Below are 18,665 nucleotides of genomic sequence, written 5' to 3'. Positions count from 1 at the left end.
AGGCTAAGGCTTGGTAAATTGAAAGGAGGATGGACAGTCCTTAATCCTAATCCTATTGTAAACAAAAATTTATTTTGCTACATTATAAATTGAGCTTTTGGACTATCGAATTTATTTAATTAAGTTCATAAAATCTTAAACTTTATTTGAATTAAATCTAACTTCATTTTCCCTTTTAATCTCAATTTAATTATTCTTATTGCATGTTAATATGTTGGCAATAAATAAGAATATTATAATACTATTTTAGTCATGATTAGATGAATCAATCTTATTTACATTAATCATTAGTTCTCTAATCAACCAACACAAATTTATAGATTAAAATTGAAATCTAGCAATGCGCCACGATTCTCCAAATAAAAGAGTTTAATTAATGTATTTGTGCCTAGTTTCTTCTAGTATAATCCATTCATTTCATCACTATATGTCGGTGGAGTTATAGCTTGGATTAATATCTACTTTTATGTTTCCAACCATTATAGTTCTTGATTCACTACAAGAAAATAGTTTTTTAGCAGCTTTTTTTTTCATATTTAGCGACATTTATAAGTGCTGTTAAACTATTAGAGGTGTTTGTTAAAACCGCTGTTAAGAGCATCGGCTATACGTGCATTGGGAACAATAATGGCGTTTTAGGAAAAAATGACACTAAATGTGCCCTAAAACGTTACTAATTTCATAACGTAGCAGCGTTTGTAAGCAAAAACGTTACGAAATTTAGCAGTATTTGTAAGCAAAAATGCCACTAAATTTAGTGGTGTTTGTATTTTAAAATGTCACTATGTTTGGAAATTTACTTTTTTTTTCTTTCAATATTTATTACTATAATTAAATAAAAAATAAATATTTTTTAAATTCATAAAAATGAATTTAAATTTGTAAACTAAATATTATAAATATTTAAATATCTAAATACATAATTTGTTCCAATATACATGTAATACAAAGTTTAATACAATAACATTCAAGTTGTTTTAGTAAATGCACTAGAAATTTAAAATGCATAAAATTGATGACTGCTTAGAATTAGGGTACTACCATTTGATGAAGGATTTTTTCCATCACGATCACTAATGTACTTAAAAACCTACTGAATAAAGTAAAACAAGTTTTTGCACTTAATAATTAGTTATTTCTAATATTAAAAAATATAAATATTTACTAAATATAATACTCTAGTTGGTGGACCACTTAAATTGGTTTTTGGAAATTGTTGTTGTACACAATTTATAACAGTGTCGAATCGATCATGCAACTGTTGAAATATTGCACGCTTCGATCCATTCTAGCACGTTCCTCTTCTCTTTTTGTTTTCATTTGTTGGACACGTTGTTTCATAGTTTGTAACCATTCTCTTAGTATGAAGATATCTCGTAAAAATTGATTTGTTGAGAATATAAACTGCAGAGAGCTATGTCCATAGTAACTAAATGGTGTTGGACCTAACCAAAGCATTGGACCCGTCCATGTCTTTATTTTCCAACTACTTTTGTAAAAATTCGATCTTCTAGTTATTGCATGTTAACAGAACAACTGGATGATGTTTCAATCTCAATAACTATTTTTTTTGCTTTCTCTTGTAAATTAATCAAATAAAGTTATCAAGTTTAATAATTAATTCATAATATATTTGAAATAATAAATATTTACTTTTTATATAAACCGATCCATTAAATTACCACAATTTCTTATGTTTCAACATTTAAGCAAGATCCATCATTTTTCGAGTGCGTTAATCAAAAAAGCTCTACACTTCCAATTTTTTAACCTCAATCTTCTATATAAAAACATATATTATTGTTAAATATACATCAACCATAACTTATCCATGCATATTAAGCGTAGCAATTAAGTTCCAACATTCGAAACAGTTTAATATTATATACTAGAGTTATCTAAATTGTTAAAATATAATAATAACTACAAATTTGCTTTTTTGCCTTTTGACATTACAAAAAGTCATAAACAAACATAAACCGTAACTTATTCATGCATACCAAACATGGCAAATAAGTTCAAACATTTAGACAAGTTTAATATAATATATCGAAGCTATCTAAACTGTTAAAATATAAAATATAACTGCAAAATTATATTTTTACCCTTTAATGGCGCAAAAAGTATTAAACAAACATAAACAACAACTTTTTAACACATATCAATATTGGAAACCAAATTAAATCATTCGGACAAGTTTAATATCATGTATTTAAGCTATCTAAACTATTAAAACAGAAATATAACTGTAAAATTATTTTTTTGCCTTTTAACAACACAAAATATCCTAAATAGATATAAACGATAATTTTTTCACATATATCAACCATGGAAAAAAACATCAATCATTTGGACAAGTTTAATATCATGTATTAAACTTATCCAAACTCTTAAAATAGAACAGTAATTACAAATTTGCATTTTTGCCTTTTAATGACACAAAAAGTTTTAAACAGACATAAACGGTTATTTTTTCATACATATCAATCGTGAAAACCAAGTTTAATCATTCAGACAAATGTAATATCATGTATTGAAGTTATCTAAACTGTTAAAATAAAACAATAACTACAAACTTGCATTTTTGCCTTTTCAACGGGATAAAAAGTCATAAACAAACATAAATGATAACTTTTTCATTCATATAAACCGTGAAAACCATGTTCAATCATTTGGACAAGTTTAATACCATGTATTGAAGCTATATAAACTGTTAAAACAAAATAATAATTGTAAACTTGCATTTTTACCTTTCAATGGCACAAAAAGTTCTAAACAAACATAAACCACAACTTTTTTCACACATATAAACAATGAAAACCAAGTTCAATCATTCGGATAAGTTTAATATCATATATTTAAGCTATCTAAACTTTTAAAATAGAACAATAACTACATAATTACAATTTTGATCTTTAAAGGCACAAAAAATTTGAAACAGACATAAACCGTAACTTTTTCATGCATCAATTATGAAAACCAAGTTTAATCATTCAAACAAATTTAATATAATGTATTAAAGCTATCAAAATTGTTAAAATAGAACAATAATTGAAAAGTTGCATTTTTGTCTTTTAACACATAAAAAGTTTTAAATAGATATAAAGGGTAACTTTTTCACACATATCAACTGTGAAAATTAAGTTCAATCATTCGAATAAGTTTAATATCATATATTGAGGCTATCTAAACTATTAAAATAGAACAATAATTGTAAACTTGCATTTTTGCCTTCCAATGGCATAAAAAGTCATAAGCAAACATAAACGGTAATTTTTTCACACATATAAACCATGTAAACCAAGTTCAATCATTTGGGCAAGTTTAATATCATGTATTGAAGCCATATAAATTGTTAAAACAAAATAATAACTACAAAACTTGCATTTTTGCCTTTCAATAGCACAAAAAGTCCTAAACGAACATAAATCACAACTTTATTCATACATATAAACCATGAAAACCAAGTTAAATCATTCAGAGAAGTTTAATATCATGTATTTAAGTTATTTAAACTGTTAAAACAAAACAATAACTACTTAATTACAATTTTGATCTTTAATGCATAAAAAGTCTGAAACAGACATAAATTGTAACTTTTTCACACATCAATCATGGAAACCAAGTTTAATCATTCAAACAATTTTAATATAATGTATCGAAGCTATCAAAATTATTAAATAAAATAATAACTGGAAACTTGCATTTTTGCCTTTTAACGATATAAAAGGTTCTAAATAGACATAAATAGTAACTATTTCATACATATCAACTGTGAAACTAAGTTCAATTATTTGAACAAGTTTAATATCATGTATTAAAGCTATATAAATTGTTAAAACAAAATAATAACTACAAACTTGCATTTTTGTCTTTTAATGGCACAAAAAGTCCTAAACAAACATAAACCATAACTTTTTTTCACATATATAAACCATGAAAACCAAGTTCAATCATTCAAATAAGTTTAATATCATGTATTTAAGCTATCTAAACTCTTAAAATAGAACAATAACAACATAATTACAATTTTGATCTTTAATGGCATAAAAAGTCTGAAATAGACATAAACCATTATCACAAATCAATCATTGAAACCAAGTTTAATAATTCAAACAAGTTTAATATAATGTATTGAAGCTATCAAAATTGTTAAAATAGAACAATAACTGGAAACTTGCATTTTTACCTTTTAATGACATAAAAAGTTCTAAATAGACATAAATGGTAACTTTTTCACACATATCAATCGTGAAAACTAAGTTCAATCATTCGAACAAGTTTAATATCATGTATTGAAGCTATCTAAACTGTTAAAATAGAACAATAATTGCAAACTTGCATTTTTGCCTTTCAACGGCATAAAAAGTTCTAAACAAATATAAACCATAACTTTTTCACACATATAAACCCTGGAAACTAAGTTCAATCATTCAAGCAAGTTTACTATCATAAATTGAAGCTATTTAAACTATTAAAACAAAACAATAACAGTAAATTTGAATTTTTGCATTTTAATGACATAAAAAAATTCTAAACAAACATAAAGTGCAAGTTTCTCATTTAGCACTTAACTTACTTTTTCTTTTTGCTTTCTTGCAAAGCTTTTTGATCCACTCGTATGGCTATATTTCTATTGCTTTCTGCTAGCAATCCCAATCTTTTTTTTTCTTATCATAAAAAACGAGCGTATAAGCAAAAAATACAAATATTACCAACTAAAAATAGAAAACATCTTTATTATTAAAAATAGTATTAAAAGTTATAAATTAGTATATCTCATTTCCTTGAAAACCAAAATCTAACCAATTGTTCATATTGCCACCTAATCACACCACGAGGTAGCTTTTCAACTGTGGCCTCTAATGTACTATTTAAATTAAAATACTTTTTCTTCAAATTATACTTATAATCTTTCCATTTTTTCCTAATGACTTAAGCACAAATAAAGTAGGTATTTTAAGTAAAAATCTTGACTGTAACAAAACAAAAAGAAAAAGTTACAATCAATAAACGAACTTTAAGATAATTAATATTTCTAATATGTAATTAATTATACTAATACCTAAATAAAATTTAAAGCATCATTCTTAACTTCTGCTAGAACTTTATGCCATGTTTCGTAATGAATAGGTAATTTCATTCCATTATAGGCAACCATTCTTAGAAATCTAGTTAACATTTGACACTATTCACCAATTGGTTGCCTATCAGAGTTTCCAGACATTATAATACGCTTGTTTAGAGATAATGTCCACAATTCCCTTAAAGTTGTCTAACCTTTGATCCTTTGTTAACCATTGTTATTAATTGAAAAAAATAAAGTCAATTAGTAAATTACCAATATTTTAATGATTATAATCAAAATCTAAATATGGGGTTTATAATACTTGCATTCAAATTAGAAGTAAAATCAATTGACGAGATACTATCTAAGCCTGGACCTCTTGTATTGCTAGATCCAATATCAGTTGAAGCATTAGAAATGATTGAGTTAGAACCAATAGTAGGCACATTCCCTCTCAAAGGATTCAGTCTGTGGTTAAGATCAACAGGTGTAGTAGATGGTTTTGAACTAATATCTCTTATATGTACTCCCTTCAATCTATTCCTCAACATTTTAATTTAGTTACATCATAAAAGACAATCAGTTAAAAGTTGACAAGTTAAGACATTATAAATATAGCTAACTATCTATAAAGAACATATCTAAATAACATATATAAAGACATTGAGAAGTTAAGAAATCATAACGAACAATATATAAAGAACATACAGATTCAATTAAATTAATCATTACAACACAATAAATTTACATAAATGAATGCCACAAAAATTACATAAAAACATTTATTACATTATGTTTTGAATATTCTAATTACAAAATATAGATGATTCATCATGGTTAATAAATATCTTCATCAACATCTTTGCGAATCCATTAAGTATAGGTACGAAGATATTTCTATCCGAGTTTTGTTTAGCAAAAGGAAAACATTCAGTTTCATGTTCAACATCATCTTTGGTATCTGATCCCATATTAAATAAGTCTCTAAGTGTGTTACAAAGAATAATAAACCAACTCGATTCTTTAAGATCTTCAGAATAAAAAACTTATTTGACTTTAGAGGAAAAAACATAAGGTTCATCGATAAGTTACTGTCCGATGTGAATTAATCAAGAAAAATTTACGATTGTAAATCCAAATTGATCTATCTTAATACCCCTTGCATTATTCACATCCACCCAATCACATCAAAATAAGACAACTTTTCACTTGCCATAATAATCTAACTTAATGATTTCATTAATCATGCCATAATAGTCAACATCTGCTTCTAAAGGGTTTGTGCCTCTAGCACTAGCATAGCTAGTAGTTGAAGAAGTAATAACAACTCTTGAATTTTGTATTCTTCTAAATCTCTCATGAGATTTTGTATGAAATCTAAATCCATTAATGATGAAATCTTTGTATCATTCTACAATCATATTTGGGTATTGTTAAAGACATTTCACATCTTTACTAACAAGCCTTCCACTCCAAACCTATAAATGTGGAATAAATTCTATGTTATTAATTTTATTTATACCCTAAGCATTTTATGTATAATTCTCAAAATGGAAAATATGGCACTACTTACATTGTCTTTTAACCACTCATGAAAATTTTCAATGAATAACTTATCAAGCTTTCGAGGGTTTGATTATCGATAATGAACACAAGCTCTTAATTTGTTTCTATACTCACTACATGCATCAAAATAACATATTAACAATAAAAAGCAAAGTCTATAAAATATGTTTAATAGAATGAATGATTTCCTTGTACGAAAACTTATGTGTGAAATGATTCAATTGAATCATGATAGAAAAGAACATATCAATGTGCTTGTGCTCAATATTTATCATCTAACTCCACCTATTCAACTTTGCCTATTGCTTGTCCAAAACTTTCAAAAGATAAGTGTAGATAAAGTCAATATGCTATATACCAAGATTTCTCAATGGTCTATTGAATTTCATTTCAACATCTTTCAAGTATTGAGAACAAAATGTCATACACTCCTCTGCTAAAAATCCTTTAACAATAAAACTTTTCGGATAGCGTTTGTCGCGACAATAAGACTTTAACCTCCCTAAAAACTTAAGGCATAAAACATTTGTCATATACGTTTTTAACTAGAATGGTATCACAAACACTAACAATATAATCAAGCCATTAATAAATAATACCTTTCGATAGGATACATTTATTGATAATAAACTGATCCACTAATTTTTGCTTCATATGGAAGGTGGATAACCAAATGCATCATAATAGTGAAGAAGTTTAAAGGGAAAATCTTCATTAAGTGGCATAAAATAATCGTGACCTGATCTTGAAGTTTGTCAAGCTCTTTCATATTTAAAACTTTCCCATATGGAGAGTTAAATATGTTACTCAATTCAATTATTACTGAAGTGACTTACTTTGACATTGATGAACATAAAGTAACAAAAAGTAAGTCCTGCATCAAGATGTGCTAATCATGTGACTTCAATGAAGAAAGTTTTTACTCTTTTAGATTCACACATCTCGATATATTTGATGCATAGTTATTCGAGACTTTTACATTTTTTAAAACCTTGCAAAATACCTCTTTCTCACATTTAGACAACCTAAAACAAGTAGGAGGCAATCGAGATTTACCATTAGGAAGTAATTTCAGATGAAAGTCAGGGTAAATCCCCACATTAACTAGGTCAAGCCGACTCTTTAAGTCATTCTTTGATCTTTTATTCACATTAAGAATTGTCTTAATAAAATTTTAGCAAACATTCTTTTCTATGTGCATCATATCAAGATTATGAGGTAATAAATTATATTTCCAATATGGCAATTTAAAAAGATACTTTTTTTTCGTAACTCAGACTCATTTGGGTCATCTTCTTCATCTTTTTCTTTATCATTTTAAACATCAACATCATCAACTTGATTATCAGCATCACCAATTTAAAGAATAGGAGGTTGGACACCTTCAAAAATTTTCTTTACTTTTTTTTTATTAAGTTATTTTTTCATAAGTGAAATTGATATTTTTTAACTTTGACAAAATATAGAAAAATCATTGATAATCTATAATAAGGTAGCACGCATATTGAAGTTCTTTCTTTTTGAAGTATCATAAGTCTCAACTTTTTTTCATAACTATTTTAACTCTTTAATCAGAGGTTACAAATAGATGTCTATATCATTTTTTGGACTTTTTTCCCATAGAATTATCATAGATAAGATATATGACTGTTACTTCATGGTAATCCAAGGTGGTAAATTTTAAGGAATCAATATAACTGGTTAAGTATTATAAGAAGTACTCATCATTTTAAACAGATTGATTTCATCAAATGTTAGTCCAAGCATAACATTTTGAAAATCAGAAGCAAAGTCTAGAAATTTATAGTAAAATGATTTTCATGCCAAATAATCACAAGAGGCCTTAATGATCCATTATCTGTCATTTTGTCATGACGCCCCTTTATAGAATCCATAGTTTTGGAAGACATGAAAGTTGTTTGAAGTCTCGGTATTAATGAAAAATATCGTAAAACCTTTACATGCTTTTTTTTTACATGGATTTCATCATTATCTTCATTCAACCTTTTTTTGATATTTATGTGCACCCAATGAGAATTGCCATACATATGATAAGATTGCTGATTTTTTCTATTACCCCAATACAACACACAATCATTGGGACAACTATGAATTTTCTCATATCCAAGACCTAAGTCTTTAATCATTTTTTTTTTAATCTTTATAAGATTTAGAAATTTTTGCAAAAGGAAACATTTCTTTTATAAACTCCAATAATAAAGTCAAAGAGTTTTTTATCCATCCCTATAAGTATTTTAAGTGAAAAAGACATACAAAAAGATAACCTTAAATGCTTAGATCCCTCATAAAGTTTTTCATTCATATCTTTAAGCAACCTATAAATTTTTTATGCTTCTCCACTAGGTTGTTGGTCACCAGCACTTATCCATCTTCACCAAATTCATTCATTTCAATATTTGACTCATTAAATCCATCGTTTTAAGAAGATGGATTATGAAAATGTTGGTTATGAATGTTGAAAGCATCTTGCAACATACCTGCCATATCATCTTATCTAATATGATCATATTGTTATTTGAGAGCCTTTGAAGTTGAAGAAACTCTAGTTGATGGCCTTGACGGTACAGATTTTCCATGAAAGTATCAAGTAACATATCCCGAAAGAAATCCAATACAAACTAAATATTTCAAAATAACTTCATGAATTTACCAATTGATATTAGCACACCTAAAACGTGGGCATAATATCATATTATCTTAATTTGCATTCTTAAATGCAAAATTAAGAAAAATTTTCACTTCACCTCGGTATTCTTAACTTAATTTTGACTTTTGCATCCAACCTTATCCATTTAGTACTTGTTACATTATCAAACTAAAGTTATATAATTAATTATGAAAACAAACTCTAACATAATTAATTAAACTAACCCTAAAACCAAAAATAATAACAAGTTGATATCACCAAATAATATATTAAAATTTTTTGTAAATTTTGCATGTTTAAAAAAATGAGTTTGCACATCTATATCAAGCATGTAACATGGTAAAATATGAAATGAAAACAAAAAGATTATTCCTAAATCTTTGAAAGAAAGTATATATTTAAACCAACCGAGTATGGAATTTGAAATTTGAAAAATTAAGCAAATACTTGTAAAGAGTATAAAGGTTACGCACACTTATATCTGCCTTAAGTGATAAATACTTGCAATTCTCCAAATCTAGATTAAGTGGTAAAGGGAACTCGTACCAATCACTTATCTAAGACAAAAAGATAATGTTTGTGACTATGAAAAAGTTGATGAACAAAATAATAATACTCATACTTTTGTTTTACATTAGATTTAACACAAACTTTTGTAAAAGCATTACCTTATCACTCTTTCCCCTTATAAAAAAAGAACAAGCAAAAAAAATTCATAATTATATATATAAACACTTGCAAGATTAATGTATGAAAAGAGTAACATAAATATATACAAACACATGTAAGATGAACAGACAATTGAACGATGATAAAATATTCTATTTGACATTCTAGAGTTAACATCTGATGTGATTACCAAGCTAGACTCCTTTTATCAATGTCTACATCTCTTTTTTTCTCACCATTAATTTTTTTGCCTTAATTACTAACATAAACAAAAAGGAATGCAATATACAGGGTAATCATTTGCTTTTTTACTGCAAATATTTCATACTTAAGTTTACTAATAAAACAATTCCAAACCCAATTATAATGAACCAAGTATAATCATAAATTCCATTAATATAATTAGAATCAAGCTTGTATGAAGGAATATATAATAAAAGAAATGACAAGCAAAAACGGGTGATGGGTAGCTAAATAACAATAGTCACATACATAATATTTTGTTAAAAATATCATCTGATCCTTTTTTTTTTGTCTTAGTGTCTTTGAGTATATATGTGTTTCATAAACATTATGATTATCAAATAACTATAATCTAGGTCTATGAGTTGATGTCTTAATATATATAAGATCAAATGGAATCTAGAAGTCTCAAATGAATCTAAAACATTAAATTTCTTTTTCAAATTAAATTCTTTTTCCTTTTTCTTTTTCCCATTTTGTTTCTACTGCACTAATTTTTTTCTCATAATTAACACAATGCATTTTCTAACTGTGAAAACCACCATTTTGGCGTATCATGGCAATAGCTTAGCCATTTTTAACCCATTTTCAAAACCATATCTGTGTCCTATCATGCAAATAAAGTACTCTGGCAATTTATATAATAGTAGACATCAACAATATATCTATAAATGCAACATTTTAAATGCTTGTTTGTAAATATCTATAGCAGGAAAACTTACTCTTCGTTAATTAAAATAAGTACATATGCTTTCTAAAAAATATTGACACCTTTCCACCACCTTCTGAATTTGATGAATAAATTTTATACTCCCCTTTATAGTATAAAGGACAATAAGAACCCTGTAAGCATGAGTTGGAGAAGTTCCAATCATAATAATCAAATAGTTTCAAAGTTCATAAAATGATACATAAACCCCAAATTAAAATCATTGATCTAGTGGAAGCATCTAAAGTGAAAACTATTTTTTGCACCTTTTAAAGACCTTTTTGTCCTAGTTGTGCAGTGAATGAAATAAAGGATTTGTCAAGAGCAAAGAGCAAAGAGTAAGTGGTTTGAAGATAGTGGCCCAGTTGCCACTAGGTCAACACCAAGTCATAAGTTGGTTTTGCTTCAACTTATTGCGTATGGGAACTTAGCTGTTAACAAAGCAAAGAACATGCATGCTTTAAAGCAATCGGTAACATCAAACACTATGGTGAAGAAGGGTGAAAATTTGCATAGAAGGGCTCTTTATAAAAGTGCAATAAAAGTTGTTGAAGATGATCAAACGATAAGTTGCTTGTCTAAGAATCCAAGGTTTAGTAATTTACAAGCTGAAGAGAATGAGTATTTCAGTGGCAGTATTGTAGAGTCAATGAAATCAGAAAACCAAGTTATGGCTGATCAACTAGTGCTAAAAAAATCCAATTCCTATACTGAAGAAAGGTGATTGATTTGGTTTTTGCTTAACCTATTTGAAAAATAAGTGCAGTTTCTAACTTGTCAATGTAAAAAAAAATATATGATAAAAACTTAAAATAGCACATACATCTTATAGATACTGTTCATTCTGAATTAAAAGTAATGAATCATAACAACATTATCTTATTAAAAAAATTATAACAGTATAATAATACAACTCAAACACCTAGTTCAACCAGTTCAGGTTCGAAGAAGCTGATTAAAAAATGATTCTAGAAATCCCAAACCAATATAATGTATTCATCTTACACTACATAATAGGCAATCATTTATAAGAAAACAAGAAAGATAAAACCTTGTATGAAACAACTTTTTTCAGCTTTTGGTATGATTTAGCTTCTTTTAGCTTCTGGTATCATTTATAAAAAAACAAGACAAAGCGAAATAAAATATGTTAATGTCAGCTTAGCTCAATAGCACATTTTTCAACCTTTTGGCGATAAAATTATCAAGTTCACCATCAAAATCCAAAAAGAAAAATCTCTCAAATTCTAGGGTTTTTAATTTAAACAGAACAAAATCTTTTCTCTTTTTTTTTCCCTTATATTCCATTTAAATTGGTGGAATGGAGAGATTGAAGAAAAGGATATTTAAAGCATGGGAAGGGAGAAGGAGATTTAAACTTCAAAATTTATGGTTGTTTAAATTGTAGGAATAGAGAGAGAGAAGAATCAATGGTCGTTTAATCCAGCAACAGTATTAATACAAAAAATAAAAACTATAAAATTTGATAACAAACTAACTTACATTATTATAGAAGAAATCTAGTAGAAGGAAAATGGAAATGAATGGACTTACATTATTATAGAAAAAATCTAGTAAAAGGAAAATGGAAATGAATGGAAGGGGGAAAACTCATATTTTTTGGGCAAAAATGGAAGGGTTAGGTGTATTTCAGATTTTAGGCCTTATTAGCGACGTTTGTGAAAATAAACACCATTAATTTTTGCAAAATTGAGGTGTTTCTTTTTAAAAAAACGCTGCTAATAGTCCAAACGGTCCGTATAGGTTAAACTTTAAGAAAATTTTACTTTTTAAATTTTAATAAATTTAAAAACAAAAGTCATTTTATGGTGTTTTAAACATAAATACCGCTAAATTTTAAATTTTAGTGGCATTTATAACTAAAACGCCGCTAGATATTTGAGATTAATGGCATTTTTGCTATAAACGCCATTAAATAAAAAATTTAGCAACGTTTGTATAAAAAATGATGCAAAGTTTATAAAGGTATATCACTTAACGGTGTTTATTAGAAAACACTATAAAAAAATAAAATAAAAACCACCAAATCTTCATTTTCCTATAGTGATTCTCAAAATTATTATCATTTTTAATTGAACTTTGAACATATTCAAAACTTCATTCCATTTTAGTTATAAATTACAAGAGTTAATCCTTCTAAATAATAATGAGATATTCGCTCATTCACTTAGGGTGATATATCCTATCTTGATCATGTTCCTATCTTCATATGATAATTTATGTTATACCTAATATCCCCTACTAAGCATCTTTGGTTAGGATCATATAAGAATGATATCAAAGCATAACAATTATTATAGAAGCTAGGTAAGGACCTCAAGTCAAAAGATCACTTATAGGATCATTACATGAGAATTTTACCATAAACACATAAATGATTACCAAATGACATTCTCATTTCGAATCATTTGCAATGTACTTATCTTTGTAACAAACAACTACATGTTTAATTCAAGTATATTCATATTTCAACTTATAAAATCAATTGCTTACTTTGTAAGTAAAAGCATGAACATATATCAGTCTTAACAACTTCTATCAATATCCATTTTTTGATAAAGTATCGACTAAGAACATTTTAAGAATAATGCTTTTATGCGATAGAAATGTCATAATTACAATTTTTTTGTAATTTTTTACGTAAAGCTTAACTTGTTCCATGGACTTTATCTAATAGGTAAGTACTGTTAAATATAAAAATTTTGTTGGTAAATAATGCCTTAATTAATAAAATTATGTTTAATATAACATGCATGCATCATAATACCAATTCGATTGCTCATAAGGCACACACTAACATGATGCACTTAGTTCTAGCCTCTCTCTCTATATATATATATATATATTGTCTACAAATATGTACTTGTTGGATAATTTCAAAATTGATTGGAAATCTAAAATGTTTGTTTATTCGGTTAATCAATTATATTAGTTATTTGAAAAGTATTTAATTTCGCAAATGATTACGATAATACAATTACACTCGGTTAAAGTTAACCCTATATTTTATTCGAACTTGATCTTATGCATTCTGATTTAATTTTAAAAAGTAAACAATTTAAATTTATCCAACTCAAATTTAAAATAATCTAAATTTAAATATGAAATTATTTAAACTTACGGTCAAAAGACTAATCTATGATGATAAAAAATTATATTAATTTGATTTTAAAACTCAATAATTTAAATTCGACTCAATTTCAATAATTCAAATTTAAATAATTTAAATATCAAATTAAAATAACCCGAATTTAAAATAACCTAAATGAAATCAATTCAAACCCGACCCAACCTCAGCCTGTCGCATCTACTCCTATATAACCTTTACAAATATTAAACAATATTAATTTATCTATCTATCTATTGTTAAATTATTTTTGTCTACAATAGTTAAAATGATGACACGTGGCCAATTATATGATCTTGACACAATATAGACTCTGGCCTTCTCATGACTTTTCATTTCATGCCCATTTATTTTGTGCCATGTGAATGGTTTTTGGGGAAAAGAAAAACAATAAACCAAGCAATGGTTACCGAAATTTGTACAAGGGGGAAAAGATTAGAGATGTCGTGACTTTGGGCCTTCCAATTCTTTAACCTTCCTTTATGTGTCTCGGGTTTTTCTTTTCAAACTCTTCCACCCTGAGTTAATATCGTTTGACTTATATTTTTCAAGAGAAAAACTCTATTCGTTGAACTTGAAGAGGGTTGTTACTAGGGGGAGTTCATTTAATTAATTTTCTTCATTGTTTCATTCTTTTCAATTCCTTTATCATTATTCCATCCCTTTCAATTTTTCTCTTTTTCTTTATTCAGGAAAATGATTCACCTTCCATACTTAAATTTTTTCGAAAATAAATCGAAAAATCAATTCAACTCCGCTTCTGCCCTCATGTTTAAATTTTTCTTCAAGAATTGATAAGTTTGACAACAACTTTTTTAAAATTTCTCAATTTCGTGAAGCTTGGAAGTTGCTGCTTATGTAATTGTGTTAAAACAATAATGTTCGTTAGAAGTTCAAACAAAGGTAAAAATCTTTGAAAACTAACAATTTCATATTTCTATTGGAATACCCATAACATCTTTTTCTTTTTTAGTTTGATAATTGAATTATTTTTTTATCACACTCATCTATTCTGTCTAATTTTTATTGAAGAATTGGTACGTTCAAAAACAACCTTTTTAAAATTTTCAATTTCGAGAAGAGTGAAAGTTTCCTTCTCTGCAATTGCTTAGAAGCAATCGTGTTCAAAAGGCATTCAAACAAAGGTAAAAACATTAGAACACTCACAATTTCACAGTTCTATTAAAATACCTAGACCACATTTTCTTGGTTTAGTTTGGTAATTGAATTATTATTTTTTATTATCTTTAAAGTTTAAAAATAAAACATGTCAGTTATTTGTCTAAAATTTCCCCTTTCTTAGTGTTTCAGTAATTTTAGCAAAAAAATGTCTCACTCAAAACAAATATTCAAACATCTTTTGTTTATGTGTCTGTCTTTTAATTTAATGCAGGAAAGTTCTACCATTTGCAAATTAACATCTCCAATTGCTCATGTGAGAATTAAAATTTTCCTTTTATTGTTGTTTAAATGTTTATGCTTCACTTTGAAAATGAATTTGAATTTGGCTTTCCTGTTACCCAAATCCTGTTTAATTGTTTTTGTAAAATTGCATTGAAAATTTCGTTGGATTCTGACTTTCTTTATTGTTGTTTGAAATGTTTGTGCTTGATTTTGAAACTAAAGCCTTCAAATCAACAGAAACACAAACAATAACACAACTTTTTTGTTGCGTATCACGAAATTTTTTAAAATTTTGGTTGTTGGTACAAATGTTTCTTTGTTTTTAGCTACCGATACTTACTCTTCCTGCTATATTGTCATTATGAAATACAATTTTTCTTCGCAATACATTATTTAAACATTATAGCTTTGAAATATGCATTGTTTAATTAATAATCTTACTCAAAAAAATTTGTTCTTTTGATGTCCACTTGACTGATCCAAAGTCCCATCAAAATTCCAACTGCAGCTTTGAATAAAAACAGTCCAGGTATGTTCAATTTTTCTAATGAAATAATATTTATTCTGAAAAATACTAATAAATAGGTTTGCTTGTGTGGCATATGCTTTGCATAAATCCTGGGTAACCTGTGTATGGAATATTGAACTTACTGCCAATCAAATATTAGCCGCCCATGATTTATCAGCTTTGCATTCAGTTTGCAGAAAATCAAAAGCAAGCTACGTCAGATATCTTTTGCAGGCAATCTAGGCTCCCAAGTCTATGGATTTTCACCAGTTACTCTTAACTCAGTTCTCAAGTTAGCACAGGATGCGAGGCTATGAAATAATTGAAAGCAGATGTTGAGTTTGAGAGGGCAGATCCAGTGTCTCATACAAAAGAACATCAAAATTGAGATAATTATAATTATAAGGTATTTAATTTTTAAAAAATTAGTGATACATGAAGTATCTTTGCAATCTACATTGCATTTGAAGTTAAGTTTGTTGAATAGTTTTTGTTCAATGTAATTTTTTTGGTTTGCTTTGTTTATTATGCCTTGCTAATTTAATTATGGGAAGAAAGGCAATGAAACTAGAATTTAATATTGTTAATTAAAATGATTATTGGATTGCTATGGAACCATTGTTGCTAAGTTGTTGTTCAATGACCCGACGCGAAGCGAGGGTGCCTCTTAGTTAATATTGTTTCTTTCTCTGATGATGGCGCAACAAGATCAATTTCGTAATAAACTATTGTTCTTAATTTCTTTTTTCTTTTTTCTTGAAAAGGAAAAAAACAAAAAAAGAACTCTATATCTGTGGACCACAAAATCATGAGGTAAAGAGAAAAGAAGGAGACGAGAGGGTGTTCCAGTTGGTAATTAAGAGATAAGAATAGGAATGAGAAGGCTACACATAGATATGTACGTGTTAAGCTTGATGCATTAACATCCCCCAAGTGTCCCACATAAGTCCAACCCCTCTTTGGCTAATTTAAGCGAATCCACTTCCACTTCTCATGCATGCACCACACTCCGGCCTCGGTAATCAATTTTCTGTTTTTTGAGTTTCCCTTTCCCCTGCTTCTTTGTTTCTCTTTATCTATTTCTTCTCTTGTTCTCTGCGCTTGCACCATCATTTTCAAAGTGAAGGAGCAAAAGCTAAAGCCGCAGTGCAATTTTTCACCATCTATAGTTTTAGCTGATTTTTTTCTGAAACTGTAAAGACAGACAAGATAAGAAGTTAAGGTAGAGGAGGGAAAACATGCCGCCTCGCAGATACGCTTTTGGGAGGGCTGATGAGGCCACTCATCCAGACTCCATGCGAGCCACCTTGGCTGAATTCTTCTCCACTTGCATTTTCGTCTTTGCCGGCGAAGGCTCAGTTCTTGCTCTTGGTAGTGTCTTAACACTGAAGTCTTAAACTTTTCATCTTTATTACTTGGAGTGACATCTTACTTCATTTGTAATTTGTTGCAGACAAGATGCACAAGGATACCAGTACAACGCCTGCAAGACTGGTGATGATAGCACTTGCGCATGGCTTGTCACTGTTTTCAGCTGTGGCATCCAGTATTAACGTCTCTGGTGGCCATCTGAATCCAGCAGTCACCTTTGGTGCCCTGGTCGGAGGAAGGATCACGCTTATTCGTGCCGTTTACTACTGGGTTGCTCAACTCTTAGGCTCTATCGTGGCTTGTCTCTTGCTTCTGGTTGCCGCTGGAATGGTAGTTTTATATATATATATATATATATATATATATGTATATATATCATTCATGCATCAGGATACAACTAACTAACTATATATATATATATATATATATATACAGTATAATTTTGTCTTGCTGTTTGATGAGTATGGGCTTTTGGTTTCAGCGACCGGCCGGGTTCTATGTGGCGTCCGGAGTTGGGGAGTTGCGCGGTCTTTTACTGGAAATAGTGCTGACATATGGATTGGTGTATACTGTTTATGCAACAGCGATTGATCCGAAAAGAGGAAGCCTGGGGACAATAGCACCACTGGCTATTGGGTTAATTTTCAGTGCTAACATCTTAGTGGGCGGGCCATTTGATGGAGGAGCCATGAATCCAGCCGGGGCATTTGGTCCTGCCTTGGTAGGATGGCGTTGGAACAATCACTGGATCTACTGGGTGGGTCCACTGATTGGAGGAGGTCTAGCCGGTCTCATATACGAGTACATGGTGATACCAGCAGAGCCTCCCCACCACACGCACCAGCCCTTGGCCCCTGAAGATTACTAGTCGCTTGTGTCATTTCTTGTGCTTGTGGGTGCACCTAGCTACTTAATTTGGTCATGGATCCATGTTGCTTTCTTTCACTTGTATGTTCTGTTTCTGTATCTGTTTCTTGTAAGTTTGTATGCATTTTCATGACAGTAATAAAATAACTGCGGTGCAGTCAGTTTTGAAGTTTCTTACCATAAATTATTATTAATGATTTAATTACATAAAAGTTTTTTTAAGTGAAGTTCCTTTCAATTTGATGAAAATTTTTAAGTAAATTTTATGAAGTTTTGTAGAAATAATTAATGAAAAATTTTAAATTTCAAGTGAAATTTAATTAACGAATTTAATCAATCAATCGGCTTTGATTTTTATTAAAGTTTATATAAAATCATTTTTTAAAAAAATTATAAATTTTACTTAAAATTTTTCGTATAAATTTGTCTCATCATACAACTTGT

The 18,665-nt window shown here is 28.4% G+C and overlaps 1 protein-coding gene across 1 annotated transcript; it reads left to right on the top strand.

Annotated features, from left to right (window-relative positions):
* The first annotated feature begins 16,980 nt into the window (after positions 1-16,980).
* On the top strand, positions 16,981-18,390 carry LOC111317145 (putative aquaporin TIP3-2). The gene is made up of 3 exons (XM_022919523.2): positions 16,981-17,354; positions 17,437-17,684; positions 17,836-18,390. The coding sequence occupies exons 1-3, from the start codon at positions 17,222-17,224 to the stop codon at positions 18,220-18,222; spliced, it is 768 nt and encodes a 255-aa protein (XP_022775258.1). The 5' UTR covers positions 16,981-17,221; the 3' UTR covers positions 18,223-18,390.
* Positions 18,391-18,665: the final 275 nt, after the last annotated feature.

Source organism: Durio zibethinus, chromosome 9 (assembly GCF_047325235.1).
Source record: "Durio zibethinus cultivar Kanyao isolate XHJ-2024 chromosome 9, ASM4732523v1, whole genome shotgun sequence".
Lineage (NCBI taxonomy): Eukaryota > Viridiplantae > Streptophyta > Magnoliopsida > Malvales > Malvaceae > Durio > Durio zibethinus.
The sequence above is the reverse complement of the archived record's forward strand: the minus strand, read 5'-3'. Positions and strand labels throughout refer to the sequence as shown.

Coding starts and splice junctions, on each gene's coding strand:
- LOC111317145 (XM_022919523.2), top strand. CDS start 17,222: ATGCCGCCTCGCAGATACGCTTTTGGGAGGGCTGATGAGGCCACTCAT. Junction 17,355..17,436: donor AGGCTCAGTTCTTGCTCTTG/GTAGTGTCTTAA, acceptor AATTTGTTGCAG/ACAAGATGCACAAGGATACC. Junction 17,685..17,835: donor TTCTGGTTGCCGCTGGAATG/GTAGTTTTATAT, acceptor TTTTGGTTTCAG/CGACCGGCCGGGTTCTATGT.